This window comes from Ursus americanus, chromosome 30 (genome assembly GCF_024610735.1).
Source record: "Ursus americanus isolate L20-20 chromosome 30, mUrsAme1.1.p, whole genome shotgun sequence".
Lineage (NCBI taxonomy): Eukaryota > Metazoa > Chordata > Mammalia > Carnivora > Ursidae > Ursus > Ursus americanus.
This window is the reverse complement of record NC_142156.1, coordinates 24,358,104-24,373,358: the sequence shown is the minus strand read 5'-3', so window position 1 is coordinate 24,373,358 and position 15,255 is coordinate 24,358,104. Positions and strand designations below refer to the sequence as shown.

The 15,255-nt window shown below is 47.5% G+C and overlaps 1 protein-coding gene and 1 long non-coding RNA gene across 7 annotated transcripts in view; one reads left to right on the top strand and one right to left on the bottom strand.

Moving 5' to 3' along the window:
* The first annotated feature begins 1,462 nt into the window (after positions 1-1,462).
* Positions 1,463-14,683, top strand: LOC123803318 (uncharacterized). 6 transcript variants are annotated; one of them, XR_015722348.1, is made up of 5 exons: positions 1,463-1,547; positions 2,469-2,576; positions 2,879-2,970; positions 3,183-9,989; positions 10,450-14,683. It is a non-coding gene; the product is annotated as an uncharacterized LOC123803318 (long non-coding RNA). The 6 variants fall into 6 exon arrangements; XR_006782843.2 differs by having other exon boundaries at positions 2,879-4,036; positions 9,917-9,989; XR_015722346.1 differs by having other exon boundaries at positions 2,879-9,989; positions 10,450-10,604; positions 12,174-14,683.
* Positions 2,817-15,255, bottom strand: part of LOC148107458 (uncharacterized) — a 62,559-nt gene continuing 50,120 nt past the window's right edge. Inside the window, exons 4-5 of the mRNA XM_087857443.1 lie at positions 9,166-9,260; positions 2,817-2,947 (exon numbers count right to left, since the gene is read on the bottom strand). Of these exons, the coding sequence (XP_087713569.1) occupies positions 2,933-2,947; positions 9,166-9,260 (110 nt within the window). The 3' untranslated portion in view covers positions 2,817-2,932. The remainder of the gene's footprint in view (positions 2,948-9,165; positions 9,261-15,255) is intronic.

Here is a 15,255-nt window from a genome sequence, read left to right as displayed (position 1 = left end):
TGGACTGGCATTTTCCCTAATTCCTGTGTTTACACTAACCCGGGATGGCCCTCTAATTCTCCAGGTGTGTCTGATCAATCTTGGGATGTCTCACTAAATATCCACGTATGTCTACTCATTCCTGGAATGTCTCCCTCATTCTCAGATACATCTACACTGAACATGGATGTCTCCCCACCCACCCCACCCCATGTGCTACTCTGGCATACCGAATCTCCCTTATTCCCCGTGTGGTCTACACTGGCCTGGCATGTCTCACTGTTTCCTAGATGTGTCTACGCTGACCTGGGATATTTCTGTAATCCCCAGATGTGTGTACAGTGACTTGGGAAGTCTTCCTAATTACCAAGGTAGGAGAGCATAATCTGGGATGGCTCTGCATGTGCCAAGTGTATCTACACTGAGCTAGAACTAATCCCCAAGATGAGTGTAACAGTACATGAGACGTATTCCTCATTCCCCAGTTCTGTCTGCCCTGAGCTGGGAACGTCTCTTATTCCTCAGGTGTATCTGCAGTGACCTGGGATGTCTCCCTGTTTGCCCAGGAGAGTTTACATGAGCTATGCCCCTAATTCCCTAGCTTTGTCTACACTGACACGGAGTTTCTATCGGATTCTGACCTAGGACAGTTCCCTAGTTCCCCTGGTGTATATATTGTGACTTTACCCTGCTATGGACATTTCCCTAGTTTCACAGGATTTTCTCTTCTGTGAGGTCTCCCTGCGTCACCCATGTGTCTCCTCTGACCGGGGATTTTCTCTCCTAGTCCACGTGAGACCAGCCTATCCTAAGTTGTCTTCCTACTCTGAATGGGTACACACTGAACTGTGATGTTTCCCTTATTACTAAGACTGTATACCCTGATTCGGGGTATCTCTTAATTCCCCAGGAGGGTCTACACAGACCAATGTGTATTCTCTCTAACATGGGATGTCTCCCTAATTGCCAAGGTGTGTTGACCCTGACCTGATAGGTCTCCTAGTTGCCCAGGTATGTCTACTATGACACTGGGTTTCTCCCAATTTCCGTGTGTGTCTACTCTGACCTGAGATCTAACTAATTACCAACTGTTGACCTGGCTTGAGATGACTTCCTAATTACCCAGGTTTTGTCTACTTGGATAGGGTGTCTCCCTAATATCTCAGGGAATCTAAATGGACCTGGGATATGTACCTTTTTACCCATTTGACTTTATACTGACCTTCGATGATTCCCTTGTTCCCCAGTGTGTCTACCCTGACCTGGGGTGTCTCCCTGGCCTCCATGTGTGTTTATCCTGACCTAGCATGTCTAATAATCTGAGTGTCTATGGCTGGAGTGTCTCATTAATTACCCAGGTGTGTCGAGGTTTTCTCCATAACTTCCTGGGTTTCCTCCATAATTCCCAGGTAACATCCTCTGACCTAGGATGTCTCACTAATTCCACAGGTTTGCCTACGGTGACCTGGGTTGTCTGGATATTCTCAGCTGTGTCTACAGGGTGCTGAATATCTTCCATTTCCCCAGGTGCCTCCACTCCAGACTAGGCTATCATCTTAATTCAGTAGGTATGTCTCCTCTGACCTGGGATGACTTCAAATTCTCCAGTTGTTTCTACGCTGATACAGGATGTCTCCCTAGATCCCCAGATGTTTGACCTGGAATGTCTCACTAATTAGCCTAGGTTTTCTACCTTGATGTTAGAGGTCTAATTTCCCACGTTTGTCTCTACTGGTCAGGGACTTCTACTATCCAAGGCATGTCTATTCTGATCTGAGTTGTACCCTTGGTATGTCAACTCGGATATGCAATTTTTAATTCATCGGATGTGTCTAATCATACCTGGAATATTCCTTACTTACCTCGGTGTGTCTACCTTGGCCAGTGTTATTTCCTTAATTCCCAGTTGTGTCTATATTGACCTGGGATGTCTCCCTAATTACCCAGAAGTGTCATCTCTGACCAGGGATGTCTCCCTAGTTCCCCAAGTTGTCTGCTCTGACCGGGAATGTCTCCTTAAAGGCTCACTTCTGTCTACTCTGACATTGAATGACCTCATATTCCCCAGTTGTGTCTACACTGACCTAGGATCTCTCCCTTATTCCCCAGCTGTGTCTAATCTGACTTAGGGTATCTTCTTTATTCCCTACGTGTGTCCTCCTTGACCTGGGAGGGCTCCCTAAGTGCTTAGGTCTGTCTGTCCTTACCTGGGATTTCCTCCTAAATCGCCAGATAGGTCTGCCTTTCCCTGTGATGTCTAATTTCCCTGCTCTACTCCAACCTGAGACGTTTGTGTAGTTCTCCACGTGTGTCCACATGGACGTTAGATGTCTTCGTAATTCCCAGCTATCTAAACCTAATTCCCTTGGTGTCCTGCCCTGACCTTGGAAAGCTCCCTTATCAACAGGTTTGTTTTACCCTGACCTGGGAGGGCTCCGTTATTTTTCAGGTCCGTGTACTATAATAAAGATGTCTCCCTAACCCCACAGGACTCTCTGCTCTGCGGGATTCTGTTTTACCAGACGCACCTGCCCTGACCAGTGGGTCTTCCTAAGCAACTAGGCGTCTCCTTATTGACCTGGGACGTCTAATGGCTGGTATGTATCTACCCTGATTTTGGATGTCTCCCTAATCCTGAGGGTGTGTTTCCTGATCTGGGATGTTTCCCTAATAACTCAGGCTTACTCATACTGCTAAAGGAAAAATGCCCACCAGTTACAGATCTAGTTGTTTTTATTTAATGATTTCACAAATCCGGCATCATCTAATCTAGCAGCTAAGGAGCACTGAAGGTCTGTACAACGCAAGAGATTTTATAGACCAAGCGAGCAGAAACAGGAAGTGACGCTGGGCATTTGCTGATGGGTAAGCGTGGTTACTCTTCTTATATGGGGCACAGGAAGTCGTGGAGCAGGTCACGTAACTTGTGCTGAGCAGGGACATGCTGATTGGTTCACCCGGACCTTTTCTGGGAGAGCGGAGCAGAGACAGGTAAGGTTTGGTTTGCTAATGGGGATTAATATTAGAGACTATTTTGAGCTAATCCAGCTACTTTAACAAATTCTCCCTTTTGAGCAGACTCCGCTCACTGAGAGGTGTGACCAGATTTAAGGCACTACTTTTACTTTCGGTCACTGCTTTTGTGGCCTCTGTTGGGGTCTGTAGTGTTTGCAGGTCATGAGGCTAGGCTCGTTTTCTCATAGATGGCCACTTTCTTCCGGTGCTCTGCTCGGAGTGCGTCAGCTGGCCAGTGGTTGTGAACGTGTACTGAAGATTTTCAGAGAATGCAGTGCACCGGGAAGACTGATGACGACTGTGGAAAGAAAAGCAGCTGAACCTTACAGCGTACCCTGAAGCCAAGGTCCCATGTCCCAAACCAGCTGAAAGCAGCCACAGAATGACCCAAGGTTAGGTTTAACCTGGTTGAGCCAAGTGGCTTAACTATTTCGTGCAGTTGTGTGTTGACTTCTTCTGAAGTATTTATCCCAGTACAGGAGGCATCGGCTACAGCACAGATACCGTCATGCTCAGGAGGAGACAGTCACAGTCACCCTGTTACCTAAGACCGCTCTGGCGAGCGGAGGCGGAGCGGTCCGCGGGGCAGCTGCAGTCCTGGCCGTGAGCGCTGCCACTTCCCGAGCGGAAGCACCAGATTGCTGATCCTGGCTGTGTTGGCACCGCCTTCCAACCACGGTAGAAACGATCCGCCAAAGGAGGCAAAACCGGAGTCCTCCGTAGCCGCTGGCCGTCCCTGTTAGAGGCGCAGCGTGAAGCCTCAGCTCCGCTGTGGCAGAGGCGTGGCCAGAGGGCGCAGACCACCGCTTCCCCTCCTCCGTCTAGACACCGAGCTGCCGGCGCGTGGGCAGAGACCCGCCCCTGCAGAGACGTGTGTACTCGGGGGAGGCACAGCCCGCGCTGCCCGAAGAGGTGTTCCCGCGGCGGAAGCTGTCGGAACGGCTCTGCGCTGGGAAGGAGATGGTCCTGGAGGTCAACAGACTTAAAGGCCTGGAGACCTCACCGGTAGTGTCGTCTCCCTTCCTTTGTACAGAGTCTGGAGGTAAGGTCCCCCGGGGTTTGTTAACCAGAGACGGGAATGGCCCCCGGGGTGAGGGAGGCCGTTTCTCTGGAAAGCAGGGTTACCTCTGTGATGCCGAGAGATGTGAACAGTGGCATCGTCTTTCTAGAACAGAGCAAGGCAAAGGTGGACAAAAGAATCATACAGACCTTCACCTAATGTAAAAATTAAGAATTAGGAAAAACACGAGGAAGAATGGAGAGAAACTTTGTTTTTCCGGCTTTAATGAGAAATCACTGACGTGCGTTGCTCTGTGGCTTTGAGGTGGTCAGCATGGTCTGACGCGTCGTGAAATGACTACCGCACAGGCTCGGCTACCATCCACCGTTGCACCCAGACGCCACAAAAAGAAACATTCCTCCTTGAGATGAGAACTCCTAGGATCTGTTCTCATAACAACTATCCCGTTATCACAGCAGGGTTACAGCTGTGTCCTCTTGTTGCAGGGACGGCGCTAGTCCTTCTTCATCTTACAATGGCAGGTGTGTCCTTCTCGACCCCCTTCCTCCAAGGCGCCGTCTCCCCACCTCTGGTAACCGCAAATCTGGTCTCTTTTTTATGAGTCTGGGGTGTTTAATTCCACATCTGAATGAGATCATGCGGTGTTTGTCTTTCTCTGACTCACTCGGCACAGTGTCTTCAAGCCCACCCATCACACAGGTCCTTGTGTTTGGTGGCTGAGTAATATCCCAACGTAAACGTAAACCACAACTTCTACACCCAGTCACCCACCGATGGACACAGGTTCGCTCCAGGACTCGACTAGTGTAAATACTGCTATAAACATGGGGGTGCAGGTAGCTTTCTGCGTATTTTCTTTTCCTTTGGATATATTCTCCGAAGTGGGATGGCTGGATCATAGGGTAGTTCTGGTTTTAGTTTTTGACTGTGTCCCATAGCAGCTGTACCAATTTATAATCCCCCCAACAGTGCCCAAGGCTCCCTTCCCTCTTGTCCACACCCATGCCACCACTTGTTCCCTCCTCTCATTTTGGTGACGGCCATTCTAACAGGCGTGAGGGGATAGCTCCTTTTGGTTTTGACTTGCGATGTCGAACATTCTTCATGTCGCTATAGGCCATTTGCGTATCTTCTTTGGAAAAATGTCAGTTGTTTTGCACATTCTTAAAACTGGACGATTTGTTGTTTGCTACGGAGTTGTATTCTTTATATATTTTGGAGATTAACCCCCATCAGATGTATGCTTTGCAAATATTTTTTCCCATTCCGTAGGTTTCTTTTCACTTTGTTGATGGTTTTTTGGCCACGCAGAAGCTTTTTGGGTTGATGTAGTCCCAGGAGGTTTTTTTATTTTGTTGCTAGTGCTTTAAGGTGTGACGTCCATAAAACCCTCACCTAGACCACGTCAAGGAGCTTTTTTCCTATTCTTTTTTCTAGGACTTTCATGACTTCAGGTCTTACATTAAGTCTTTAATCCACTTCAAGTTAATTTTTGTGAGTGCTGTAAGACAGGGGTCAGTTTTCATTCTTTCACCTGTGGATACCCCATAGAAAGAAGCCTCCTTGATTCAGCGTCTCTGGAGGAAACAGTCTACCTCGTGCTGTTCGCAGCTTCTCCTCCGGGTCACTGGGGTTTTGCGGTCTCCGAGTTAGCACAGGACACAGATGTGAAATACGCACCCCGAGGTTTGGGCTATCCTAGCGCATGTGAATTTGAAAAACATTTGGGTTAGTTCCTATCTTTCTGACAGTATACGTGTTATATAAGTGCTTATTTTTCTTTAAGCCACTTAGAGCTCTTTACAAATAAATGTTGGCAATACCATCTAGAAATAGACAAATTTCATACATTGATTACACGCATGTGTACAGGAATACATAAACATAGACACATGTAAAATTACATGCTTAAATTTGGTTTTAGAATTTTAGCCATGAGACAAGTTCAATAATGAAAAACCCACTAGTTCATAAAAGGACAGTTGAATACAACTGTGTTTCTGACACACAACAAATCAGGATTACCTACTGAGATGAGTTAAGCTTTTTTTCACTAGTAATCATGGAGAAGATTTTAAGATATTTCCTAGTTTCCAAATAGCCTTTCTTTTCTTTTCTGTCATTCTGATAGGAATTATTTGCCTGAAGTTTGCATTTCAAAAAGATGGCTCTTAGTTCCTTCCTCTGGCATAGAATATTTACTGTCTAATCACACAGAATGCAAATTTCTCCATGAAGGACTTTGGTTTCCTAAGTCCGGATCTTTGATAATATCTGCAAGCTTTCTGAGATGAACAGGGGAGGTTTCAGGATTGGTAAAAAGGGTGGGTGGGCTTCAAACTACCTCTAGACCTGCGTTTCTGTGCCTGTCAAGACTCCACTTATAAAACAAGGATAGTTATTTTTAATTCCTCAGAGAATTGAGTTGCAACATGAATGATATCAAGGGGCTGACCCACTCATCAATTGTATTATCTTCAGTTTGCTTCTTTATATCAGGAAGATTTTCAACTTGGATGAAAATCAGAAGATTTTTATGTTCTGGATTTAGAGCTGTGTGTCTTTTGAATATTTTAGTAAATCCTTCCACAGGTTTCACGATGTTTTTCTTTCCCTCTGGGGACAGTTTCATTTTAGTTAGGGACTTTGTTTTTTTTTAAGACCCTCTATTGGGCTTTTTAAAAAAATTTTTTTGAATTCCGGTATCCTTACCATACAGTGTCGTATTAGTTTCCGGTGTGGAAATAGTGACCCAGCAATTCTACACATTTCCCACTGCGCATCAGCTGTTAACCCCCACCTCCTGGTGACCGTCAGTGAGTTCTCTGTTGAGAGACTGGGTCTTGGTTTGCCTCTTTATTGTCCTTTCGTTTGTTTCTTAAATTCCACGTCTGAGGGAATCATATGGTATCGGTTGTTCTCTGCCGTATTTCACTTAGCGTCTTACTCTCCAGCTCCATCCATGGTGTTGTAAATGGCAAGATTTCATCCTTTTATGGCTAATATGCCATGTGTGCGTAAGCACGTCGTTACCCCTTCCTCTCCTGATGGACACTAGCGCTGCTGCCATAATGTGACTCTTGTAAATAATGCTGTTATAACACTGGGTACATATAGCCCTGGGAATTAGTGTGTTTGTATCTTTGGGGTAAATACCCAGTAGTGTGATTACTAGATCGTAGGGTCGTTGTATTTTCAACTTTGTGAGGGCCCTCCACAGTTTTCCAGAGCGGCTGCAGCAGCTTGCACTCCCACCAGCAGTGCACGAGGGCTCCCCTTTCTGCACACCCTCACCAACACCTGCTGTTTCTTGTCTTGATGATGTGAGCCGTTCGGACAGGTGAGAGGTGCTATGTCATTGTGGTTTGATCTCCGTTTCCCTGATGCTGAGTGACGTTGAGCATCTTTTCATGGTCTGTTGGCCATCCGGATGTCGTCTTTGGAGAAACGTCTGTTCCTGTCTTCTGCGCGTTTTTAAATTGGAATTTGTCTTTTGGTTGTTGAGTTGTATCCGTTCTTTACGTATTTTGGATACTCGCCCTTCATTATGTCACTTGCAAACACCTCCCATTCTGTAGGCCGCCTTTCAGTTTCCTTCGCTGCAGAAGCTTTTTATTTGATGAAGTCCTGGTATTTGTTTTTGCTCTCATTTCCTTTGCCCCAGGAGATACACCTAGAAAAAAGTTGCTATGGCTGACCCTGGAGAAATCGCTGCCTGTGTTCCCTTCTAGGATTTTTATGGTTTCAGGTCTCACATTGAGGTCTTTCATCCATTTTCAGTTTATCTTTGTGTGTGGTGTCAGAAAGTGGCCCAGCCTCATTCTTTCTCACGCAGCTGTCCAGTTTCCCCAACACCATTTGTTGAAGAGGCTTTTTCCTATTGCATATTCTTTCCTCCTTTGACAAAGATTAATTGACCATATAAACGTGGGTTTATTTCTGGGCCTTTATGCTGTCCCATTGGTGTATAAGCCTATTTTTGTGCAAGTCCCCCACTATACACCAGCTTTGTAGTATAACTTCAAATCTGGAAATCTGATAGCTTCAGCTTTGTTTTTCGAGATTGTTTCAGCTAGTCAGGGTCCTCTGTGGTTCCATACAAACTTCAGGATTGTTTGCTCTAGTTCTGTGAAAAATTGTGTTATTTTGACAGCGATTGCACTGAATCTGCAGATTGCTTTGGGTAAGATGGACATTTAAACAATAGTCTTCCCACCCCTGAGCACGGACTGTCTGTCCCCTTGTGTTCTGTTCAGTATCTTTCATCAGCGTGCTTTAGTTTTCAGAGTGCGGCGTTTTCACCTCCTTAAGTTTATTCCTGCGTATTATCTTTGGTACAATTGTAACTGGGATTTCTTTCTTAATTTCTCTTGCTGTTGCTTGTTAGTATAGAGAAATGCCATGGATTTTGTATCCTGTACCCTTACCGAATTCATTCATCAGTTCTAATAGTTTTTTCGTGGAGTCTTTAAGGTTTTCTCTACATAGTATCATGCCATCTGTGCAGTGGAAGGTTTACTTCCTCCTTACCAACTCGGACGCCTCCGATTCCTTCCCCTTGTCTGACTGCCGCGGCTTCCAGTTTGGCCAGCTTCTAACCTGGAGCTCCTTGTAAAAGTCCTTTCAAATGTCTTATTTGCAGGTTTTAGCTGAGACAAATAGTAAATATTCCTGGCGGTGTTGCACTTCTTTTTCCTTTGAACCAAAAGTGTATCTATCAAGTCACTCAGCCAAAACCAGTAAGTCTCTCATGACCTGTCCACGGGCTCACAGCGCGTCTCCGAAGAGGGTGCGAAAGACACGGTCTTCCCGCGATCCGGAACCGTCCCCAGGGACAGGCAACGTGAAGACAGCTCCCCTGAGAGCTGGCAACAGTCAGTAGGACGTTAGCGACAAACGGGGCACAGCCCACACCTCCGTCCGGCCGTCTTCTCAAGGGCCCCCACCCTGACGCTCGGACTGCCTGCACACGCAGGGACGGGCAGGCAGGCACAAAGCCGAGCCAGATTCCCAGGACACAAAGCAGGACAAACAGTAAAGCCACAGCTGCCCCTGGGAGCGCAAGGACCAACAACCAGTGGGTAACCCGAAGCCAAACTCACAGGAGGCTGGGTTTGGAAGGGAAGAGACAACACGACATTTTAGCTTACTCTCTTTGCCAGCTCTGCCAGGTTCCTCAGTCTCCTGTCTGGAGGCTCCAGAGCAAGTGAGGTGTCCCCGTGGGTCCCATCTGGGTCAGCAGAAACTGTCGAAAAGGAAAGATTAATATAGTGAGTTGTTGGCTGAGACCACTTTCCCTCTAGGCACCCTGTAAATGGATGAGCTTATCTAAGTTAAAATGTTCCTACTGTGGCTGCTGGAATTCTGTAGAAATTACCCTTAGATACATCTGCAGAGCCCTGTAAGATGCCCCCTGTGAGGCGTGGCCATTTCTGCGAGTGTTACGGCCTCCAGAACCGTGGTTTCCAAGCATATGAAGAGCCCGGTACGAGGAGAGGGATCATCTGATTCTTCGGCACCTCAGGGCCCACGTCTCCTTGGTTTCTGTTGGACAGAGATCTGTCACTTCTACTTGAGGGTCACACCAGCAGCACCCCGCAAATCAAGACTGTGGCCTAACAAGGGGCAGGACGTCAGGCTCCGAATGCAGGCACCTGCCAGCTCGAGGGGACCTGCTAAACACTGGGCCAGGAAGCCCACGAGACCAGGCAGCCCAAGCGCAAAGCTCACGTACCAGAGGAGCTCACCCGTGGCCTGTGTTTGTTCTTGTCCCCAGAGCCACGTGCCGTCTTCCTTAGATGCCATCCCTCTCGTCAAAGCTGATACAGTTTTCCCGTCAGTCGATGGACCTAGTTGGCTTGTATTTATGCCTCATGAGTCTGGCATTATTTAATCTCGCAGATAAAGAGCAGCACCGAAGACCTGTACAAGGCCAGAGAGGCGAGCAGGACGGGACGCTGGCGTTTGCTGACGGGTAAGCATGGGTACTCTTCTTGTGTGGGGCACAGGGAGTCCTGGGGCAGGTCACGTGACTGGTGCTGCGCAGGGAAGTGCTGCGTGGTTGACCTAGACCCTCCCTTCCTGGGAGAACAGAACATAGAAACAAGTTTCGGTTTGCTGACATGGGGTCAACATTAGCAACTCCATTTTGGACCTAATCTGGTGACTTGAACAACACCGATGTAAGCTCTGTCCATTGTTCTTTTTCCCCAAGCGTGCCAACGCCGATCTAGATCGTATCTCCGATCTCTCGTAAGCGTACCTGAGCTGGGCTTTCTCCAAAGTTCCCCAGTTGTGTCCAACCTGATCTGGTGTATTTCCCTCATCCCCTAGGGTGTGTATACTCTGACAGTGGGTGTGTCCCGGGTCTCCAGGTGGGTCTACACTGACCCTGTGGGTCTACACTGATCAAGGATATTCCCCTAAATCTCCAGGTATGTCCACTCTGACCTGGGATGTGTCCATGGTTCCACAGCTGTGTTAGTCCTGACCTGGAATCTAACTCGCCCAGAAGAGTGAACTCTGAACATCGATGTCTCTCTGATCCCTCACGTAATCTCCTCCGACCTGAGACCCCCTAGCTCTCCAGGTGTGTCTGCTTTGACATGGGAGGTCTCGTGGGATATGCAGAGGTCTCTACACTGAGCTGGAATAGCTCCCTAGTACCCTAGTTGTGTCTCGTCTGACTTGGGATGTCCTCATAATTGCTAGTGTGTTTACACTTACCCGGATTATCTCCCTCCTTACCAGGTGTGTGTCCTACCCTGGATGTCTCCCTAATGCAAGCATCTACCCTAAACTGGGGTGTATCCCTTATTCCCCGGATCTGGGAAGTTTCCCTTATTCTACAGGTGTTCCCACCCTAAATAGGATATCTCCCTCATTCCCCAAGTGTGTCTACACTGACATGAGAGAAATCCCGAACACCAAAGCTATGTCTAGTACAAACTGGGATTTTTCTAATTCCTAGTGTTTGCTTTGTCTTGGGCTGTCCTGCTAAACTCCATGTCTGTCTACACTTATGGGGTATTTATCTGATTATCCAGTGTGGATACACTGACCTGGAAATCCACCTAATTTCCCAGGTGTGTCAATTCTAAAATGATTTGTCCCACCGTTTCTCCAAGTGTGTGAACCCTAGTTTGTCCCTGTAATTTCCAAGGTGTCTACCCTGAACTTGGATGTCTTCATAACTGACCCTGTGTTTCTACACTGACTTGGGCTGTCTCTATTTCCCCAGATGTGTCTACACTGAGAGGAGGTCTCCTCTGACCTGTGGTGTCTAGTACCTGTGGTGTTTACTCTTACCTTGGACAGCTCCCTCACCCCACGAGCATGCGTACGGTGGCCTTTGATGTCACCTTATTTGCAGGTTTTTCTGCACTGACCTAGGATGTCCTAATTCCCCAGCTGGTCTGCCTTGCACATGGATGACGAATTTGCCATGTATGCCCACGCGCACCGAGGGTCTAATCCCACAGGTGTCCCTGCGCGGAGGCGGCCTGTCCCCCAGTCCATAGGTTAGTCCACACTGATGTGGTTGTCACTGTTTCCCCAGCTGCTCCTTCTGACCTGGAATGTTGCCTTCCCCAGGTGTGTTATTGCAGGTTAGTTATTCCTAATCCCTAGGTTGTGTCTACCATGAACTTGGAAGTCTCCCTAATCACACCTTTGACATTTCACGTACCCCCAGATGTGTTTACTGTGATGTGGACCCCCTCTGATTCCCTGGGTGTGTCTACTCCGACCTGGGATGTGACCCTCGTTCTGTAGGAGTATATACCCTGACCCCTGAGGTCTCTGAAACACACCGACCTGGGGTGTTTCTCTAGTTCTCTAAGTGTCTGTATTCTGATACGTACTTAGAAATGTATCCCTAATCCAGTGTGTTAACACTGAAAGGGGGGATGTCTCCCCGATCACCCAGGTTTATCTTTATTGACCAGGAATGTTTGATTCCCAGCTGTTTCTACCTTGATCTTATGTCTTTAATAACCAGAAGTGTCTTCGCTGACCTGAGACGCTTACCTTATCATCATCGTGACTCTGATCTGGGATGTATCCCTAATTCACCAAACGTGTCTTCGGTGACCTTGGATAGTCCCCTAACTCCCCAGGTGCTCCTACCCTAACCTCAGGTGTCGTCCTCATTCTCCAGGCATGTCCACCCGAACCTTACGTCTAGGAGTTTTCACAGCGACTGCACCTTCTCTGACTGGTATACGCACTTACGGCCCAGTCGTGTCCACAGGGGCAGCAGTGAGTCTCTAATCCCTGTTGTTTCTATTATGACCTGGTTTGTCTCCCTAATTCTGACCTGGGAGGTCTCATTAAAACAGGGGCTTATCTGTACCCTCACTTGGCACGTCTCCCTAACTCTGCAGGCGTGTCTATCCGGACCTTTGGGGTCTAATTCCTGAGATGTGTCTACACCAACCTGGACTGTTTACTACTTACCCACGTGTCCACCAGAAGTGGGACACCAGTTACGTCCGCACTGACCTGAGCCGTCTTCGGGCCCCAAGCGTGTCCGCACTAACCTGATTCCGTAGGTTCCCAGCTGTGTCTCCCTCGACACTGCATGTCTTTCTAATGCTGCAGGTGTGGCTACACTAACCTGGGAGGTTTCCCTCATTCCCCTGACGTCTACACCTGACTGCTGTGTCGACCTGCTATGCCAGGTGTGTCCACCATGACCTGGAACGTCTAGTACCGCCAGTGTGTGTACTCGGACTGGGGAGGTCTCCCTGGTTCCCCAGCTGTGCCTGCCTTGGACTGTCTTTCTCGTTCCCAGGTGTATCTAGAATGTCTCCCTAGTTACCAAGGTGCGTCTCTCTAGTTCAGTGATGGCTCTTTTTTCCCCCTGGGTAATCTGCCTTGACCAAAGCTGCGTCCACAATGACCGGAGAGGTCTCCCTGTTTCTCCAGGTAGGTCTATTCTGATCTGTGATGTCTAAATCCCTAGGTGTGTCTGTCCTGATCGCGGTGACGGTTTAATTCACCAGATTGTCAGCCTGACTTGGGATCTCTCCCCAGTTACCCACGTGGGTCTTCCCTGATACTGACTACTGCGTGTAGCCCGATCTGGAATCTCTCCCTCTTTTCATAGAGGTCTCTTATCTAAGATGGGAGATGTCTGCTTTAGTCTAAAATAGATGCATCTCTCTTGACCGGGGTTTTCCCTAATGTCCTGGGTTGTGTCTCTGCTGACTTGTTTCCCCAGAGAAGAGAAAGATACATGACCTAGGATGTCACCTTGATTCCTCAAGTATTTCTATACTAACCTGAGAAGTCTGTTTACCCAGCTGTGTGTTCTCTTAACTTTTATGTCTTTCATTCCCTAATTCTTTACCTACTCTGATCGGGGATCTAGCCCTACTTACCCCGGCATATATAACCTAACCCTGGATGCTTCCTTAATAGTCAGTTGTGGGTAATGTACCTGGAATGTCCTTCCCCAGGTGTGACTACTCTTATCTGAACTGTCTCTCTACCCAGGACTGTCTACACTAGAGAACGTCTACCTAATTTCCCAGGTGTGTCTATGCTGACCCTTGTTGTAGCTCTTATTCCCCAATATGTCCACACTCACATGGGATGTCTTCATATATTCTCAGAGACACCCAGGATGCTCCCCACATCCCAGATATGTCTACCCTGACCTAGAATTTCTAAGCCCTTAGATTAGTACTCCTACCTGGGAGGTGGACCTTAGTCCCCTGATCTGTCTACCTTGACCAGGGAGGTCTCCTCTGACCTCGTATATCTCATTCCCCAGTGTGTCTATACTGAGGAATGTCTAATCCCCAAAGTGCATCTGTTCTAACCTGGGAGTTTGACCGAGTTGCCCGGGAGTGCCAAGCTTTACAAGATATTTCTCCAGAGTCCCCCGGAGTGTCTAACACACACTTGCAACTCCTTAGAAGTGATCCAGTCTACTGCAGAGTATCTTCAGCTACGGTTAGAATATGTCATTGCTGCACATGTTTGCTTATGCAAATAACTCAGAAGAAACTGAAACTCAATTATGCCTTATGAAAAACAACGCAGACTGGCTTATAAAAGTAAAAAAATCTCATAACTGATTTGATCTTTTTAATTGGTTAAATTTGGGCAAATGGGCACCTTGGATTTGGGGTATTTTTCAAACATCTGATATCATCCTCCTGTTACTCATGTTAATAATTATTATATATACATTACATATATAATAATGTATTCCTGTGTATTATATCTTCTCAAGCCCTCAGTGCTTTTCAGGAAACACTGACTAAGCAGACGATCTCAAGGGAACTGAACAACAAAGCCACATGAACAAGAATTATCAGAAGAACCTAATGAGATTCTGATTCACGATCTTCAGACACCAAAGACCCACAACGAAGAGTAACGCTAAACACCGCTCTCAGTTCACCTGAGAACGATCAAAGGAAGGGGTTGTTTTTTAAAAATGAAATGAGACCACAGTTTGGATGTGCCCTAGACCAAGGACTCGTGGTCACTTAACCCGATCTTAGAACTGTCCCGATCCCAAAAATACGGACTCTGATTTTAAACAGAACTTCACTTTTCATGTCAGCATGACTTTCTACTCCAAGCTCATCAGCTAAACTCGAGAAAGCTGGTGTAATGAGAATCACAATGGAAACGGACGTACTTACGGTGACAGAGCAGGAATGTGTGACAGCCTAGAGCGGAGTTCCTTAGCCACTTTCAGTGTAAACCTGTTCCCAAAATGCTTGTTTCTTGCTCAATAGAATATTCGTCTCAAGTAAAGCTCTCTGAATTTCCCTTCTCTAGGAGGCACACCTACAAAAGTAGATATTGGACACCCCAGCTTAGTGTAGACACTCCGGACGAAGCAGGGAGACAGCACAGACGCAGGCTGACACATGGAGAATTAGGACGACATCCCTGGAGATGTCGGGAGACACCCACGGTCAAGGCAGGCACAGCTAGGGAGTTAGGGAGCCATCCCAAGTCAGGGTTGACAAGACAGGAGACTTAGCAAGACCTCGAAGGTCAGAGTACACACGCCTGGGAAGCCAGACATCCCGGGTCAAGACAGAAACTCCTAGGGAATAAGGGAGAGCCCACAACAATGGAGACGCTAGGGAGATGTGCCAGTTCAGTGTAGACCCACCTCGGAGACCTCTCTGGTCAGAGCAGACCTCCCAGGTCAATGTAGACACAGCTGGAAATTTAGAGAGACCAATGGGGTCAGAGTAGAAGCATATGAG